The sequence below is a fragment of the Aphelocoma coerulescens genome, chromosome 5 (assembly GCF_041296385.1).
Source record: "Aphelocoma coerulescens isolate FSJ_1873_10779 chromosome 5, UR_Acoe_1.0, whole genome shotgun sequence".
NCBI classification, from domain to species: domain Eukaryota; kingdom Metazoa; phylum Chordata; class Aves; order Passeriformes; family Corvidae; genus Aphelocoma; species Aphelocoma coerulescens.
In genome coordinates this window covers 61,303,733-61,320,260 of record NC_091019.1, presented here as the reverse complement: position 1 = coordinate 61,320,260, position 16,528 = coordinate 61,303,733, and the positions used below count along the sequence as shown (strand labels likewise).

Sequence of the window (16,528 nt, the reverse complement as noted above, 5' to 3'; positions counted from 1 at the left end):
TTTAGAGGGTAGTTAAACTCTCCATCAGCAAAAAAACTGCTCCTGGTGCTGTTGGGCACAGAAGTCTCTATTCAGAATTACAGAAGGCAGGTGATAAAATCACCTTCTTCCTACTCAGTCACAGTGAAGCTTTTACAGATAAAAAAAATTATATCAACTAATAAATTACAGGTTAAGCTAAATGTCTCAATGTGGTCAGGACACCTGGGGAAGTTTCAAGCATGCATGCCTGTAAATGAAGGTGACTGCATCCAGAGGACAAGGCACTGAGTGAGGGAAGACAGGTGCAGGTATTACTCTCAGCAGCAATTCTCTCCTAATGGCTATCTGAGAAGGTGTCTGTTTTGTGAGCTCCTGTGGGCCTCTCCCACTTGGCAAATCTTCCTGCTTTCACCTAACCTCCCATTTTGCTCAGGGGAGAAATGAGGGATGAATGTGAATGTGTCCTCCTGCAGGTGGGAACCAGGGAACAAAGGCACTTGTGTGGCTGTGGTCACAGGGGGCTCTTGTGGCAGCCCCCAGGTGTCCCCCTGGTTTGTAAAGAGCAGGCCTGAGGAGGTGTGAACTGTCCTTTGGAATGTCTGCTCTCTTTCCTGTGCTGGACTTGTCTCACCCACCACTGCTGGACACTCCACAGCTTTCCTGCAAGCACATCTGGCTGTCCCCCAGCTCTGTGTTCACCCTCAGAGCAGCAGGTCTCCAAGGAGCTTAGCAGCTCAGGGAACACCCTTAGAAGCCCCCTCTTTCCCACCACCTCAGCCAGGGGCCCACTGAAACCAAACTGTGATCGTTGCGTTTTGGCTTGGTCACTCTGACTGTGGAAATTGTCAGGAGAGATGCCTTGGGCTCTGCAGAGTCTCACTGGTTCCACGTGAAGCCATTTCCCCACCAATCCCTGGATAAAAGCAGATGGTTCTGCACATTTAATGTGTTTCTCTGCTTTTTTTTTTTTTTCAGGAATTGTCCCTTGTGAGACAAGATTTTTTTTTTCAACAAAATAGCTCCAATTAAGCAAAGCACTGGAATACGTGCTTAACTGTAAAAGTCCACTGATATTAAGCAAAACACTTAATCAGGAGCTTAAGTCCTTGGCTGAGTCAGGGCTGAGTATGCATTCCCCCTAATTTCAAGGTAGTGATCTGAATACTTATTTCCATTTCGTTGGCCTTGAGACCTTCTTCTTAACTGTTATTCCTGAATGACTGCAGGGTAAGATTAACTAATGGAGGGGAGAGGGGGAGGTGGTGGAAGTGTTGGTAACTGCACTTACATTACTGGGAAGAAGCTAAAGCCCAGATGAATCAGGCTGTTATGGAAGAGGCAATGCCTTTGTGGGGTGTTTCCACACTCCAGTGGCTGTTCAATCCATGGGCACTTTGTGCAGGGAAAAAGGTCACACAGAGTGAAAAGCTCATGAGGAGGAAGGGAAACCAAATCATTTCTTTTTACCATGGGGTTTGCTATTGTAAGGCTGTGCACTGGGTTTCTACAGCACTCATGCTTTGAGCAGCATGAGGAGAGCGGATTAAGCCTCATCTGCCCAAAAAAATCAGTGATTAGGAGAATTACAGGGCGAGATCAAATTCTGGGCTGATTTACACCCTCCAGAACGCTGGAGGTACCGAGGGTATGAAGCTGGGGGAGAACTCGGCCCCTCCTCGGCTGGGCTGGGGCGGGAGGTCAGGAGGTCAGTAAGTCTCACACTCGGTGGTGGCAGTGGAGCAGATGTCACAGTCGCAGCGGATGGCCACCGGGTAGGTGTAGAAGGGGTCCACGTCGGGGGCACACTTGGGCAGCTTCACCGTCACCATCCTGGTCTCGTTGTAGGTGCAGATCCGGTGGTGGGACTCGATGTAGGGCGGCTCCAGGATCGGCTTCTGTGGGGGAGAAATGCTGGCCTCAGGCAGGAAGCGAGACAAACATCTGGAGCCTCAGTTTCCTCAAGGGGATTTAGTGTAAATAGAAGAGCTACTGGATCAGGTGGAAGGGGCCATGGAAATAAGTTTTAGGCTATATCCTTCAACACTTGCCTGTTGGAGCCCTGCCATGGAGGGGAGTGGGCTCATGGATGTGTTTCAGTTTGTTTAAAGCATAAAGCTCCAATTAAAACCTGCTTGAAGGAAGACAAGATTATCCCAAAAGCTGGTTTGCAGCAGAGTATGAGTGTTTCGACCAAGTGCTGCCAAAAGCAGCTGCCTTCTTCCAAAAGCATTGCTTTTCCATTAAACATATTCTGCTGGAAACCCTTCATGTGCACAAGCTGCCTAAGAGCAGGGGTGCATCCAGGTGCCAAAGGCTGGGGTTTTTTCTCAGCCAGACCCGTCTTCCCTGTCAGGCTGCACTTCCCACAAATCCCAATGGCTGTACACTGTGGGGAAAGCTCTCGGCACAGCAGCCAGCATAGAAGTCTGCAGTTCCTCCTGAGAAAATCAGCTTGGCCAGAGACCTCAGCTATCAGGAGATGGTGGGAGCCTTAAGGCCTTGAAGCCCACGCTGCCATGTGGTATCACAGGGGCATTGGTTTTGCTGAAAAATCAGGTTTCCTCAACAGGGACACCCATTTTCCAAAGACTCCAGGAATGGGCAGCACACACAGGCATGGGAGCCCACTGCCTAAGGTAACACAGCCAGAAGACATTTTAATTTCTTTCTTTCCCTCTGTTCTGTGCAAAGAGCCCTCCCTGGGAACTAAGAAGGATGGCAGGGGACAGAACAGATGCAACATTTTGGCAAGATGTGCAGACACCCTCACTCTTGCAAAGCCCCCATCCAAACCCCTCGTGGTGCCTTCTGGAAGCTGTTGAGCCCACAGCCAGGTGGGTTCAGCTGAACTACACCCCAGGGGTACTGCAATACAGCAAGAGAGGCTGCAAGGTCTGAGCTGCCAGAGAAGCCTGGGAGTAGGGGGAACGAGGAGTCAAGAGGTCCCTCAAAGGAACCTTATCCCAGCGTGGAATCTGGCCACTGGTGGCCTTTCCCCTCATACCACCAAGTCATGAAGAATGGGAGTCAGAGCTGGCATACAGACCCTGGCTCCTCCTCTGGTCACTTATGTGGAGTCCTTGTCTTCATGTGGACAAACCCCTCTGAGTCACTCAAGATTTCCCAAATAAATTAAACTAGGATTGCCCCTTGAGCCTTCCAGCTGCAGAAAGGCAAAGACAGTCGGAAATTTGTTCTCTGACGTGTGTGGATGTACTTACGCTCTTTCTTTCTCCCTCTGTACACCCCTAAAACTTAAGTACTTCGTATTTATACAGGGCTATGACTTAAAACAGGACCAAATTAGAAACAGACGCTACCTTTTGGGATTTGCTTTTTGGAACAACATATATTACCCATCAATTGGGAGCTCCATCTTAATCTCAAAGGACTTCTTTTTTTCAAGCGAAGCAATAAAGTCCTCCTCTCCTTAAGTGTTCAAGCTGTAAGAGGCTTTCAGATTGCGTAGTAAGAGCATTACATAAGTGCTTCATTAATATCATCACATGGCTTCCATCCCCTTTGGGGCAGTGGGAGGAGGGAGGGGACAACCAACAGCAAACGCTGGCAGCGGTAGCCAGGGGGTCATGGAGCAGGACACTGGGTGGGTGTCTTTAGAGGGCTTTTCCTGGGGGGCAAGTACCAGCCAGGGATGTCCCTGGCTCACAGCTGTTGGGGAAGATGAAACTGGAAAGCCTTATAAATATGATTGCCTAACAAAAGATTTTGGGAATATGAAAACTATAAGCGACATCGAAATGAAGGCCATCTTTGAGATATAGAGTCTTAGTTACTGAACAACTGGAAAACAATGGTCTGGCCGACTGAAGGTAATCCCCTCTTGATTGAACAATACCCTCTGCTTGCAGACAGGCCCAAGGGTCAGAGCAGACCCTACTAGCCCAGCAGAAGGGGTCCAAAGAGTAGTTTTTAGGAGTTAAAATGTAACACTCTATGGTAATGTAATAACTCTTATAGGCTGTATGTAAATGCTATAGGATTTGTACCTTGTACTAGATTGGCTAGTGAGAATTAGAATATTCAGTACAGAAGATGATTTATTGTATTGTAACGAGGACTTCGCTCTCTCTCTCTCTTACTTACTTCCTCTTCTCTCACTCTTACTCCTTACCTACTTGCTCTTACTTTTACATTCTTGCTCTCTTGGGCCTGCTCCGAGCTGCAGCTGGCAGCTCCAAGCAGTGCCCTGTACCCAGGCCCTTTGCAATAAACCGCGTGTTCCAAGATCTGACTTCAGAGATCTCTCGTCTCCGACCGTCCAACCCGCCCAAGCTCCTAGAGCAGCCTCACCTCCCAGGTCTCGCAGCGTCCCCAGCAGGCGTCCGTGGTCACCCTGAGCCCACGGCAGCCGGGTTTCCTGGCCAGGAAGGTGAATTCCCGCACGGCACAGCCCACGAACGTCCGCAGGTCGATGGCCGAGGCCTTGGTGGCGGCGCCGCAGCCGGACAGCAGCAGGACAAGGAGAGCTCCCAGGATCAGGCAGTGGAGCTTCATGCTGAAGGCAGAAGGGAGAGGAGGGGAGGGGTGGGAGAGCCGGCGCAGCCCAGCAGGCAAGAAGTGCAAGTGGACGGGCTTAGCTGAGGCAGGGATAGGCCTTCCTGCCTTCAAACACCTCCTCACTCAGCCTGAGAGAAGAGGGGCAAGTGGAGGAATGAGTGGTCACCTACTCCCAGACGTGGAAAATCTCAGTAAAAAGCTCTGTCACAGAATGCAGCAGTGGGAGTTTGCCTGGAAGAGATAAAATCACCAGCTTATACCTCAGCCCCACTGCAATCTCCATATTGCAGATTTGTTTTGCAGCATGTGCCTTTCTAGCACCCCTTCTGGGTTGCCCTGCACTCAGACAAAGCCAATAGCTGCAGAGCTGGGAGCCAAGTATCCCTGAAGTTGTGCTATAATCTCAGCATCTCCCACAAGTGTTACTGGAGTTGCCAGTACCAACACCCTGTGCACTGGTCTTGTGCTGTTCCTCTCCCAGGGCTGCAGCCAGAGGGGATGGCTGTCCCTTCAGCACACACTGCCCTACAGCCACCTCAGACCCAACCCACGCTGCCAAGCCAGTGGTCAGAGCTGGTCAGACAAGGGGGAACACGGCCAAGGTGACCAGAGGAACCCTGAAATCCTCACACCTGAGCAGCCCAGCATCCACCAAGACCCTCTGATACCTGTTGACCTTCTGTCTAGGTAAGGAAAGCAACCAGCGTCTCTGGAACAGCTCCTCTGTCAAAAAAGAGAGAGCTGGAAAGTAGCTCTAAGCCACAAGGTCCATTTTACAATTTACATACTATCATTGGACTCAAATACATCCATCTTAGAAACCCGAGATTTGACACAATTTTGAGAACGTCAGCAACTCCACAGGGCACAGACTGGTGTGTGCTGGGGTCTGTTCTCAGCTGGACAGACCAAAATTAAGTGAGCTGGGACTGCCTTTTGCCTTGAGTCCCTAAGCTCCTGTTAAACAAAATGATTTAAATTTGCTAAATCAGAGCTTTAGATCAGCACATGATGTTTGCATCACATATGTCACTGTGTGCACACTGGGGTCTTACACGTCATTAAAGAGAATATATTTGTAGATAACCTTCAACGGGGTAAAAAAAAAAAGCTAAAATTCCTTATATTTTGAAAGAAGATGTATGAGAGCAAAATAGACAAACTTCAAAACAAATCAAACATTTATCCTTTGCCACTTTAGCAAATCCTGCTGCCTTATTCATGAGCCAGAGCCATGACAGGGAGCAAACACAGACATGCACTCACCTAACTCGTTGGAGTCAGAATTCCTTTTGCAGTTTTAAATTGCAGGTGGTGTTTCAGGATGTCAGAGGGAGCAGCAGGAGACCTGCACTGCAATCTCTGTCAGCTTTGTGATCAGTAGATCTCCCCAGCAGCTGCTTCTGGGATGTCTAATTGCTCAAATTTATAGAAAGGGTCTTGTCAATCAAGGCAGATCCTTACTTGAACTACCCAAGGCATCAAAGTCATTGACTGTAAAGCAAGGCTCCCCTTTCCAGCAGTGATTAGCTTCAAGGGAATGATTGGTTTTGCTGGTTATTGTTTCATAACCTGATCAAAAAAGGAGTATCTTGGTGAGTGAAATTATGAGCATGCACTGGGGCAAAAAGGATCTTCTTTTCCATAATGGAATATCAACACCTCTGTGAAGGAATTGGAAGTTGGCTCTGAAATTATCATTACCCCTTTAACTAACAAGCCCTATGTAAACATCCTCAAGGGAGACTTTTTGGATATTTCTACAAAAAAACTGCCTGGATTTTTGTCAACTGCAGAAGATCTTTTTTTACTCAATTGCTCTGTACAAGCAAGGGCAAGGGACGGAGAGAGGAGGTGTGAGCTTGAAAGGAAAGAAAGTGTTCTCCTGGCAAGCCAGGCAGCTCAAACCACTGTGAAAGGAAATTTAGAAATCATGTCCTGTGCCTTCACTCTGCAAACCAAATTTTCAGCTATTCACAGGACAGGGAGCAGCTGAGGAACTTGGCTCTGCAGAAAACTTGCTGGTCAGTGAGGTCATAGAAGATGAATGGGAGAGAGAAGTGCAGCCATATGCTCACACAGTGATGGGGAAAAGTCATCTCCCTTCCTTTCCACCATGGATGGACAGCGACTTCCCAGCTCCAGTACTCAGGCAAATCCAGAAAAGGCAGGGCAAGTGTCAGGGATTATGGACCCTTCAGGATGATGCTGTCAAAGGCAGCCACGGCAATACAACCCAGCCCAGAGAATAGAAAACACAGAGGAAACCTTGATTCAAATAAAATCCATGCAACAGTGTTTTAGAGTGAAAAACAAAATTAGTAGAGGACAAAAGAGTAGAGGAAAAGAACCAAAAAAACCAACAACCAAGTAAAACAGCATCTGTTAATGTCCAGAACATGCATCTTATTAAATATGAAGCAGTGATTACTATCAGCTTGTTAATTTACCTTACAAATATTCAACACATACTTCTGGTGGATTGCATTCAGGCTTGCTGCAGTATGAGCTACAGAAAACAACAAATCACCATTGAGGAAATGCAATATTGAACCATTCAGGACCAAATGAGCCACATCACATCGGTGCTCTCCCTTTGTCAGGGTGAATAACCCATGGCTCGAGGTCCTTGTTGCACTGCCAAGGTCAGCAGCCCACATTTGGTGCAGCAGCAGGGCTCACACTTGTGCTCAAACCCCTGGGAAGCCCAGAGCACTTGCTGTGTTTCATTATTCAGCTTGCAGCAGCCACACAAGGCTGGTTATTTACTCTCAAGGTCTACCTTTTCCATCTAAATTAGGAAACAGTGATTGGAACAAGTGAAAGAGAGAAAGGATTGTCTGAAAAACAGAAAAGCAGCAGGCATTTAGTGCTGTTGCCTATTGCCATAATGACATGGGAAACAACTGCTTCAAATAATTAATTCACTTAACAGAAAAGAAACCAAAATAAAAAAAGGAACAGAATTTTTAATAGAAATTTGAAAACTGTCCTGAAGTTAGGAGGGAGGGGGTGTTTAAAATCTACCCCAGTATTCTCACTCATTATTATTCCCAGTCTCCCTGGCAGTAAAGGACTCCACGTTCAAGTGAAGGGTGATCAGGTGAGATGTTGGAGGAGGAATATTGAATGGAGGTGTTGTAAATGTCTCCATCAGATCACCAGACATTGTTCTAGACACCTTTTTCCCCCACTGAAACCAATAGGGAAAAGCAGGAAATTCAAAGACAAATGAGATCACAGGGAGGTCAAGAGGATCAGCCAAAGTCTTGTCGCTGCTCTAAAACAATCAGCAACTTTCCACCAAAATAACCCTAAAACTACTTTTCTGCAATTTTCACTGACCAAAAATAAAGCTAGAAAATAAACTTTTAAAGTTTCTTTTTTTAATATACAGTTTAAAATGTCCCGACTTACAGGGAAAGCATGTAAAAGTGAAAATACTGATCTTAAGTCTCCTTTATTTAATTCTGGAAATGTGCCAACAAAAATCAGCCCAAGATTAGAGGCAGGTACAGGAAATGCATGCCAGATGCCAGATGAACCAGCTTTGACAGAGCCCTCTTCTTCTATGGATTAAAAAACCAGGTGCTGGAGTTTTTCTGTAATTCAGCTTGGTTTCAGTGGCTTCAGCTAACTATGATCCTGTTCTCTCATCTCCATTTGTACTGAACAGCCTCTTTCTTAGAGTAAAACAAAAGAGAAATTGCAGACTCTCACTTATTCTGTCTTTAGAAAATCCTGTCTGTCTGTGGGACAGACACCAATTCCTGAGGGATTTGCATTGTTTTTTGTGACAGGCCTGAGTGCTGGCTTTTTCCCACGCAGAGTTTTGTTGTCTTACTGTTCTGTGAGTTTATCTTATTTAAGTTAATCAATAAATGTACCACTAGGATCTCAGATTGGGTTGCTCATGAGAAAGGAGCTGAGATGTGCTGTTTAATGAGACAGACCAAAGGAAATAACATTGCTGAGTGGCTGCACACAGTAAGCACTGCAGAGAGCCATGTAGATGATGCCTTGAAGTGGCTACCTGAAAACAGAGGCTAGACAAGATTAAGAGAATAAAGGCATGTGTTTATTTGAAGGACCTTCAAAAAGGGCAGTCAAAAGCCTCCAAGGGGCTCCAACCAAGATGGATCCTGGGTCACAGGTTTTTCACAGTTTTATAAATTTGGTCCATTTGCATATTAGAGTTAATTCTCCAATTATAATTTCATGTAGTGATGTAATTACTGCTTTAGTTTACATATTTTGGGGCCTGGGACAACAAGGTGTCCTTGAGTTCAGGCCCAGAGAGAGTTTGTTATGTCTAACCAGCACAAGAGAACAGTAGCTAACAGGCTATATTAAGTTTCAGAGTTACATACCAGGCAGTACAGGATTTGAAAAATATAAAACCTAAGGCATCATAGGCAGTGGCAAGCCAAAAAGAATGTGGTAACCATTCAGGCAAGCAAAGAGAGGGACTGGACAGGAGATATTTAATGCACTGCACGCGAGAGGGGTTTGGAAGGGTGGGTGTTAGTTCAAAAGTAAGACAGAAGGAGAAATGGGTGAGGAATCAAGGTGGTATGGGACAGCTGGCCAAGTTCACAGGAGGTGGCATCCAAGAGAGGTTAGGATTCAGTTTAGAACTGAGTGAGTCATTAAACTATCAGGCAGGACACACGGCTATAAATGTTAGAGGTAATTGGATGAACTCATTGAAAAAAAAATAACACCAGGATCACTTTTCTCTATACAAGTTAACATTGGACTTTCTCTCAATAGGTGGTTTACTCTTTGCTGGTAGTTTTGCAAAAAAAGATAACCTTTATGTCCTGAAAACAGCATTTCAAACAAGCACATTAAGATTATTTAATCCATCCCCATGGCCACTGTGTGTTTGTCTTGGAGCGACTTTCCGTCATTTTCTACATTTCGAAAGAACGCAGAGAGCTGGTTTGAAAAGGGACAGACAAAGCAGGTTTAACCTTGAGAGGGCACGGCTGATCTGTAAATGAAAATCAAAGGCAGCAAGTAAAGCTCCTCGAAAGGCTCTGACAGAAGCACTGCCAAGCGCCAGCCCAGGGAGCACAATGCAGCCGTCAGGAAATGTGTTCCCGGGCGGGAATTAGATAAACCTGGGCTCTCCCTGCGAACAATGGGACACCAGTCCTTGCTGAAGGTCTCGGGCACACAAAGCCCCTCCTGCTTTAAAAGACTTTCTGATCATTTGCTTCCTGGGCTTAACACAACGCGAGCTGGCACCGGCTGAATGAGCATTAGGGGGAGAAGAATGTAGTCGGGAAAGAGGATTTCTTGAGGCTGCTGTAGCAGTAACTCAGCCCACACTCAGTACTCGGGGGAATGACCCATCTTACACAGGAGATGAACACTTCTTGCAGCTTGTGGGGTACCTGTGTTACGAATGGCAGAACGGCCCAGTGAACACACCTGTAAAATGCAGCCCTGCAGATCTGAAGTGCTGCGGAAAACTCTGTGCTGACGGCAGCAGTATCGCAGCTGCTTCAGCACAGACACTGCCTCAGCGGCACGGCTGTTACAAGGAAGCTGTCAGACACTATTCTTCTCTTCCTTTTCCATCAGACTTGGAAAATGAAGTCCAAGGGTGAGGCTTAACAGCAACAAAAAACTCTAATCCACCGTTTGCTTGAGGCACATCTATCCTGGTGAGATAACACTCTTTGCTAAAAAAAGGCCTGCAGCTATGATGGATTCAATCCAGAAGAGAACTAATGAAGGTCCTACAGACGCTAGAAGAGCTGAAAGATTCTAAAATTTGGTAGTGAGCATTTCTAACATATATGTATTGCACCCAGAACAAGGTAATTCCAATAAAGATAAATCCATAGCAGAACTGCAGGTTCAGTTCAGAACCTGATCATAACCTGATTTGATAGCATGTGGACAAAAGCTCTCTACGATAGTTTGAACGCATTTACTAAAATTCCTTCTTTAGGTGTTTATATACAGGGTACCTCAGAAAAGATAATTTCTCAAACCTTAAACTTTGAGCAAAATGCTCTGCAAGCAGAAATCAGAAGGAAAAATATAAAGGCAAAAGGGAAGTGAAGACTCTCCACGGTCAAGAAAAAACTTCCAACAAAATTCATCCTGACCCAATGGTAAAGGATAGCAAAATTTAAAATAAAAGATGTGATGTTTGTCTCATATCTGTCCTAGTCTGACTAGCACAAATATTGATCCCAGAGTCCTACTCTACTGTGGCAGTAAGTTACATGTTGCAAAGATTAAGAACTGCTGAAGACACATTTCTGAAAGACTGACTGGCAGGAAGAATTTACCTGCAGCAGGGGCATTCCTGGGGAGTTCCCTGTGATACATGCAATGGTAAGGGGAAAAACAGAAAAACACCTATCCAGAATGGATGAGGAGGAGAGTAAAGGTACAACACTGAGGCCAGGCTGTGGAACTCCTTTGTCATGGTCCTTGGAAAGTAAGGAGGCTCATTTCTTAAGGCTGCCACATCCTTGCAAATACACAAAGGTGTATTTGTCAAGCATAGCTCCTAATAGTAAGCAATCAAACACCACTTCTCCATGTTGGTAACATTCTTCTCAGTTTTCACTGGCACTTTGGAACCGTGTGCACCCTTACATTGTTGTCAACCACAGCCACATTTTCTTGTCTTTTAAACTGTCCCTTTATGGTGATGATGCTGATCACATTCAGTCCAGAATCTGAATCCAAGGATTCAAATCCAATGGAATTGGCTGAATATTGATGTGAGCAAGAACTGGGCTCTCTAATTGTACACCAGGGAATTGCCTGGAGATTTGATCTGAGTTCATTGCAGTGTGGAAAATATTTTTCTAATAAATACAGATGCTATGCAAATTTTATGTGGCTGACAATAAGCACTTTAACTCAAATCACTTCTGCACTCCATAGCTTTCCTCTAACAGTCTTTCTTGAAAAGACATTTAGTCTTTTAGGACAGACTAGTGAGCAATGACACAGCTGCTCAGGGCTCAGAATTTGAAGATGAAGCTTCTTGATCAAAACTAAAGAAGTTCAAAGATACATTACCTTAATTCAATAATTTCCCTACTGTTCATGGCCAGTGCACTGGAAAACAGACACCTTGTCTCAACTCACATCACCCCCAGTGCTCCCTTTTTAACTTTGCCTTCGCTTTGAGTGAAGTTTACAAATTAGGCAAAGCTGGAAATTAAGTCTCCTGAAACAAAGCTACTGTCTCTTCCTGTGAATCTTGACAGAATAAACTCATAGAACTACTGAACTAATCAAAATCCAGCCAGGAAAACAAACATGATGAGAGTCCCAAACCCCAGAGAGGCACTTGGCCAAATCAAACCTCAGCACAGCATTGACCCAGACAGTAACAGGCAAGAAGTGTCAGCAGCAGACAGAACCAAATCTTCCAGCCTGAACTCCTTTTACCCTCTGGGGAAATGTGGATCTCAGTCAACACTTTGAGTCCTCAGATCATCTCCAGTTTAAGTTCTTCACCCTGTTCCCACTGATTTTAACAAGTTCCTTGTGGGTGCAGAGTCATCCCATGTCATGGGACCAGCAGGGCTCACAGAGGCCAGGAAGTAAAATAGGTTCCAGCAGGCCAGAAGCAAACCCCACCACCATACAGAGAGAGCTGAGGTACCAGAGGGTGGCCAGGTTTCTGCTGTCTATCTCAAGTTGTCAACCTATCAGCAACTGAAGAATCACCAGGGAAGGCAGACAAGAAGAGTGAGAGATAACAAAGATCTATCTTTCACCTCTGAGCATCACTGCCACAGGCACATCACACTCTGACTGTCTCACCACCCTCTCAGGGAAGAATTTCTTCCTAATTAACATCACTCATTATAGTTTACATCTTATTTACAAATTCTGATATCACAGTAGTAATGATTTCATGCCTGAACTGAAAGCTCAGGTCAGAGTCTGTTCCCTCCTGCATATGGATTAATCAATAGAGATTAACTGAAAAGAGTACCACAAATTCAATTTTATGGTGCTAATGCTACACACCTCTGCCTGGCTTCAAGCATGCTTTCTATTCTGCAGTCTTTGTAAGCTATGTCTACCTTAATTAGATCAGACAGATAAATCGTGATTAAAACAAAACTCTTCTGTCATTTAAAGACACTTTCAAACCAGACATTAATTTATAAAGATTGGACAGTCTAACAAGACAAGTTTTGTGTTTCACAGAGCTTCACACAATATTTTACTCTGACAATGTCAGCTATATCCTCTGATGTTCAAAGGTCAAATATGTAAATCACAGCTGAGTATAATAATTTCTTGCTTTGCTTGCAGCTGGCATGTGGCAAATGGATGTTGAAATCCAGCTGCTTAAATCCTCAATCCTCCATTTAAGTTTTAACCCAGCAGTAAAATGAGTAAAAGGTATGTTTGCAGAGGTGTGTGCCAAACTGTACCCCAGGGATTCCCACTCAACTCAAAGCACTGAAAGACTCCGAATTTCTTGGACATGTAAAGAATACAATATACAGATGTTGCTTTATAAGGAAAATGCATTACAAATGACTCACAGATTAAGCTGGAAAGATAATAAAATTCTGGGTTTGACTTGAAACATAAAACTAGAAAATTAAGTTTAAGATTTGCCTCTTTAATTAGCACCAGGGATCAGTTGTTCTGCAGGCTCCAGTCACTGAACACTTTAGCATCACCCAAGAGCAACAAGTGCTGTAGGTTAACTTTACAAGGGTTAGCAATGGCCAAATCTCCACAGACACTCCACAGACACAGACACTGAAAGGGGAAAACTGCTGGTCTGTGCTTCCTTGAGAAAACCCCTCCTCACAGAGATTGGCCACAGGGTGCCAAAAAGCAATAAAACAACCTGCAGGGCCACAGCCCAACGTTTACTGATTTTCCTGCTTTAGGTGACATTCCCTGCACAGCATGGAGAGCTCTGGTGGAGCTATAATGTGTTGTCTCTAAAAAGGTTGGTACCAGTGACAGCTTCTGGACATCATGGTTGCACAGCCTTTTTCAACTGAGAAATCACCTTATTTTTTTTAATCCAAGGAGCCAGAATGTTGACAGATAGATCACAATTGGCTCATCTGCTCTCCCCCCCCATTTCAGTTGTTGGAGGGCATGCACAGGACTGTGTCCAGGCGAAGGTTTTCCAAACCTAATTAATACATAAGAAACAGACAGTGGCTGCAGCTGAGCAACACAGATTTTGCCTGACCCAAGGGGAACTCTGGAATGAGAAGGATTCTCCATGTCACAGGAAAGTGGGAACTTCAAACCATGGTCCAAGGAACCCTGCTTGGTCTGGTCTGGTCTTCTTGTCCTCATTGTCATGGGGTTTTTATCACTGAAGCCATTGGACATTGAATTTTCATACATGTTTAAAAAAGGCTTGGGGTGTTTCATCCAGACATGGTGTTATCCAGAATCTCTCCTCTGCCAAACCTGTTTGGAACATGCAAACAGGAAATTACTGGAGGCACCAAATACAGCTCCCCACTCTTCCTGTTACCCTCTGCTCACCACTGAAGAGAAGGACAACAACCTCTCTCAACCCCACACAGAGCTCAGACTAAATAGTCACATACAAGGACAGGTAAAACCATGGAATCATTAAGGCTGGAAAATACTTTTAAGACCATTGAGTCCAGCTGTTAACCCAGCACTGCCAAGCCCACCACTAAACCATGTCCCCAGGTGCCACAACTGCAAATCTTTTAAATACCTCCAGGAATGGTGATTTCATTTTCCCAAGCAGCCTCTGCCAGTGCTTGACCACCCTTTTGGTGAAGAAATTTTTCCTCATACCCAATCTAAATGTCCTCTGGCACAACTTGAGGTGGTTTCTCTCGTCCTATTCCTTGTTACTTGGGAAAACAGACCAACTCCCACCTGGCTGCAGCTTCCTTTCAGAGAGCTGTAGAGAGTTATGAGGTCTCCCCTGAGTCTCCTTTTCTCCAGGCTGAGCCCCCCCAGGGCCTCAGCTGCTCCTCACAGGACTTGTGCTCCAGATCCTTCCCCAGCTCTGCTATCCTTCTCTGGACCTGCTCCAACCCCTCAATGTCTTTCTTGTAGTGAGGGGCCCAAAACTGGACCCAGGACTCAAGGTGAGGCCTCACCAGTGTCCAGCACAGGGGGAGAGTCACTGCCCTACTCCTGCTGGTCACACTTTTGCTGATACAGGCCAGGTGCCACTGGCCTTTTTGGCCACCTGGGCACATCTGGCTCATGTTCAGCCACTGGTGACCAGCACCCCCAGGCAGTCAGAGCAAGAGATCCACACTGAGTGACATGGTTGAGACAACCATACCCTGATACACTGGGCAGTAGGAGTAAAGTGTTTTCCTGGGCATAAGACACATGTGACATGTTCAAAAATGCCTTGCCTCCTTAATTCCTTAAACATCTGATCATCTTTCAAGGCAGATAAATGTTTGAACAGATTTTGACTGGTCTTTTCACCTCACAGCTATAGCACCTCCAGCTATAAAACTTCATCCCAAACTCACATTTTTCCCCAGTGTCCTCTCTCCTCTCAGGTCTGGGTCAGAGCAGACCACTCCACACAAGCTCCCCTTTTCCATGGTCTGCAAAGTGCTGGTCCACTTCCATTACAGGGTGCCAAAACAGATGGCACACACTTTGTTTCTCAGCATCACAGTGACATTTACTGCAGTCCATACAAAATACCTCTCCTGGATGCGTTTGATATTCCCCAAACAAAGAAAGAGAAGTCATACTTCCTACTTTCCACTTTTTTCTCATGTCAAAGAATAGGGGAACAGTTTCTTTCTCAAAACAGCATGTTTTATGTAATTCATAATAATGGAGAGTCCCAGAGCAGAAAAGTTTTAGTAACACTGGTCATGAAATGACAACTGCACCAGGAAAGGGCAGTTCCCTGCTCCTGAAAGAAAAAAAAAAATCCTTCTCATTTCCCCAGTAGCAGAATAACATCTTCTGAACAATGCTGCCCTGTTCATAACCAAATTCTTTTGTCGGCAGACATTGTGTCTAGACAGCCTCAGAAAAACTGCCTCATTTAACACCCCAGGGCTGGGGTTCACTGCATGTGCTGAAGTGTTTACCTGGGTGCTCAGGTGCTGATCACAAATGATGCAGCAGAGATTTATTCCATTTTTCTCTGGAGCTGATGGGTGTCATTGTAAAACAGGCAGGAAGCACACTGGGATCACACATTCCCTCTGAAGCTCAGATCCACAAAAGCTTTCCAGAGGTCACGCAGATAATGTACACACAATAGTAGATGATATTAATAGGATCAATTTACTGCAGGAAAAGGAAATGAGTCCACATCACCCCTGTTAGTGCTGACCACTTTCCCACACAGACACAGCAGATTTGTCCAATCTCCTCACAGATCTTTATTTTACTTTTGGTGACAGCAGCAGGACTTCCATCATTGAGTCTGGCAGGAAGAGAATTAAGTCCTGCAGTTTACAGAAGAGCTGTACTTAATCTGTCTCGTCATGTTTCCGTACTTGGAAAAGGCAAGATCTCCATCATTCAAGCTCATATGAGTGCAGTCATGGTTAAAATAATACAATGTTCTTTTAAAAAACCCCAAACCTTATCCATGCATAGAAAAACACCTGATTTATCTTTGGGATTTAAACAAAATCCTCTTCTGCAGAGGGAAAAACTCTATTCTGGACTAACACAAATCTTTTTTCTGCATATCCTCCCCTCCCAGCATCTGATTCTTTGGGAAGTGAAGAACTCAGGGAAGTGTGTTGTGGGATGGAAAACCTAAGGACTGGGGATCCAATGGAGAGTGGGTGAGGGTTACCCCACAGCCCTCCCTCCCCAGGGAAGGGAGGAACCACGTATGGAGCAGGGATGTCCTCCCTGAATCTCACATTCCCATCCCACTGGCACAGGGATGCCAGAAACCCTTGTCCTCCTCCTCCTCCTCCTCCTCTCACCTTCTCAGTCCTTGTTTTGAAGGCAAAGAGGTAACAGCCCCAGCTCTGGAGAGAGACACTTCCAGAAGGTGAGCTGCTACTTG

At 45.4% G+C, this 16,528-nt stretch overlaps 1 protein-coding gene across 1 annotated transcript; it reads right to left on the bottom strand.

The window, feature by feature from the left end:
• Positions 1–1,688: 1,688 nt before the first annotated feature.
• Positions 1,689–7,023, bottom strand: GPHB5 (glycoprotein hormone subunit beta 5). Its single transcript, XM_069016043.1, has 3 exons — positions 6,951–7,023; positions 4,294–4,498; positions 1,689–1,877 (listed from the first exon to the last, which is right to left on the bottom strand). Exons 2-3 carry the CDS (start codon positions 4,495–4,497, stop codon positions 1,689–1,691), a joined length of 393 nt encoding a protein of 130 aa, XP_068872144.1. The 5' UTR covers position 4,498; positions 6,951–7,023.
• Positions 7,024–16,528: the final 9,505 nt, after the last annotated feature.

Coding starts and splice junctions, on each gene's coding strand:
- GPHB5 (XM_069016043.1), bottom strand. CDS start 4,497: ATGAAGCTCCACTGCCTGATCCTGGGAGCTCTCCTTGTCCTGCTGCTG. Junction 1,878..4,293: donor GACGCTGCGAGACCTGGGAG/GTGAGGCTGCTC, acceptor TCTCCCCCACAG/AAGCCGATCCTGGAGCCGCC.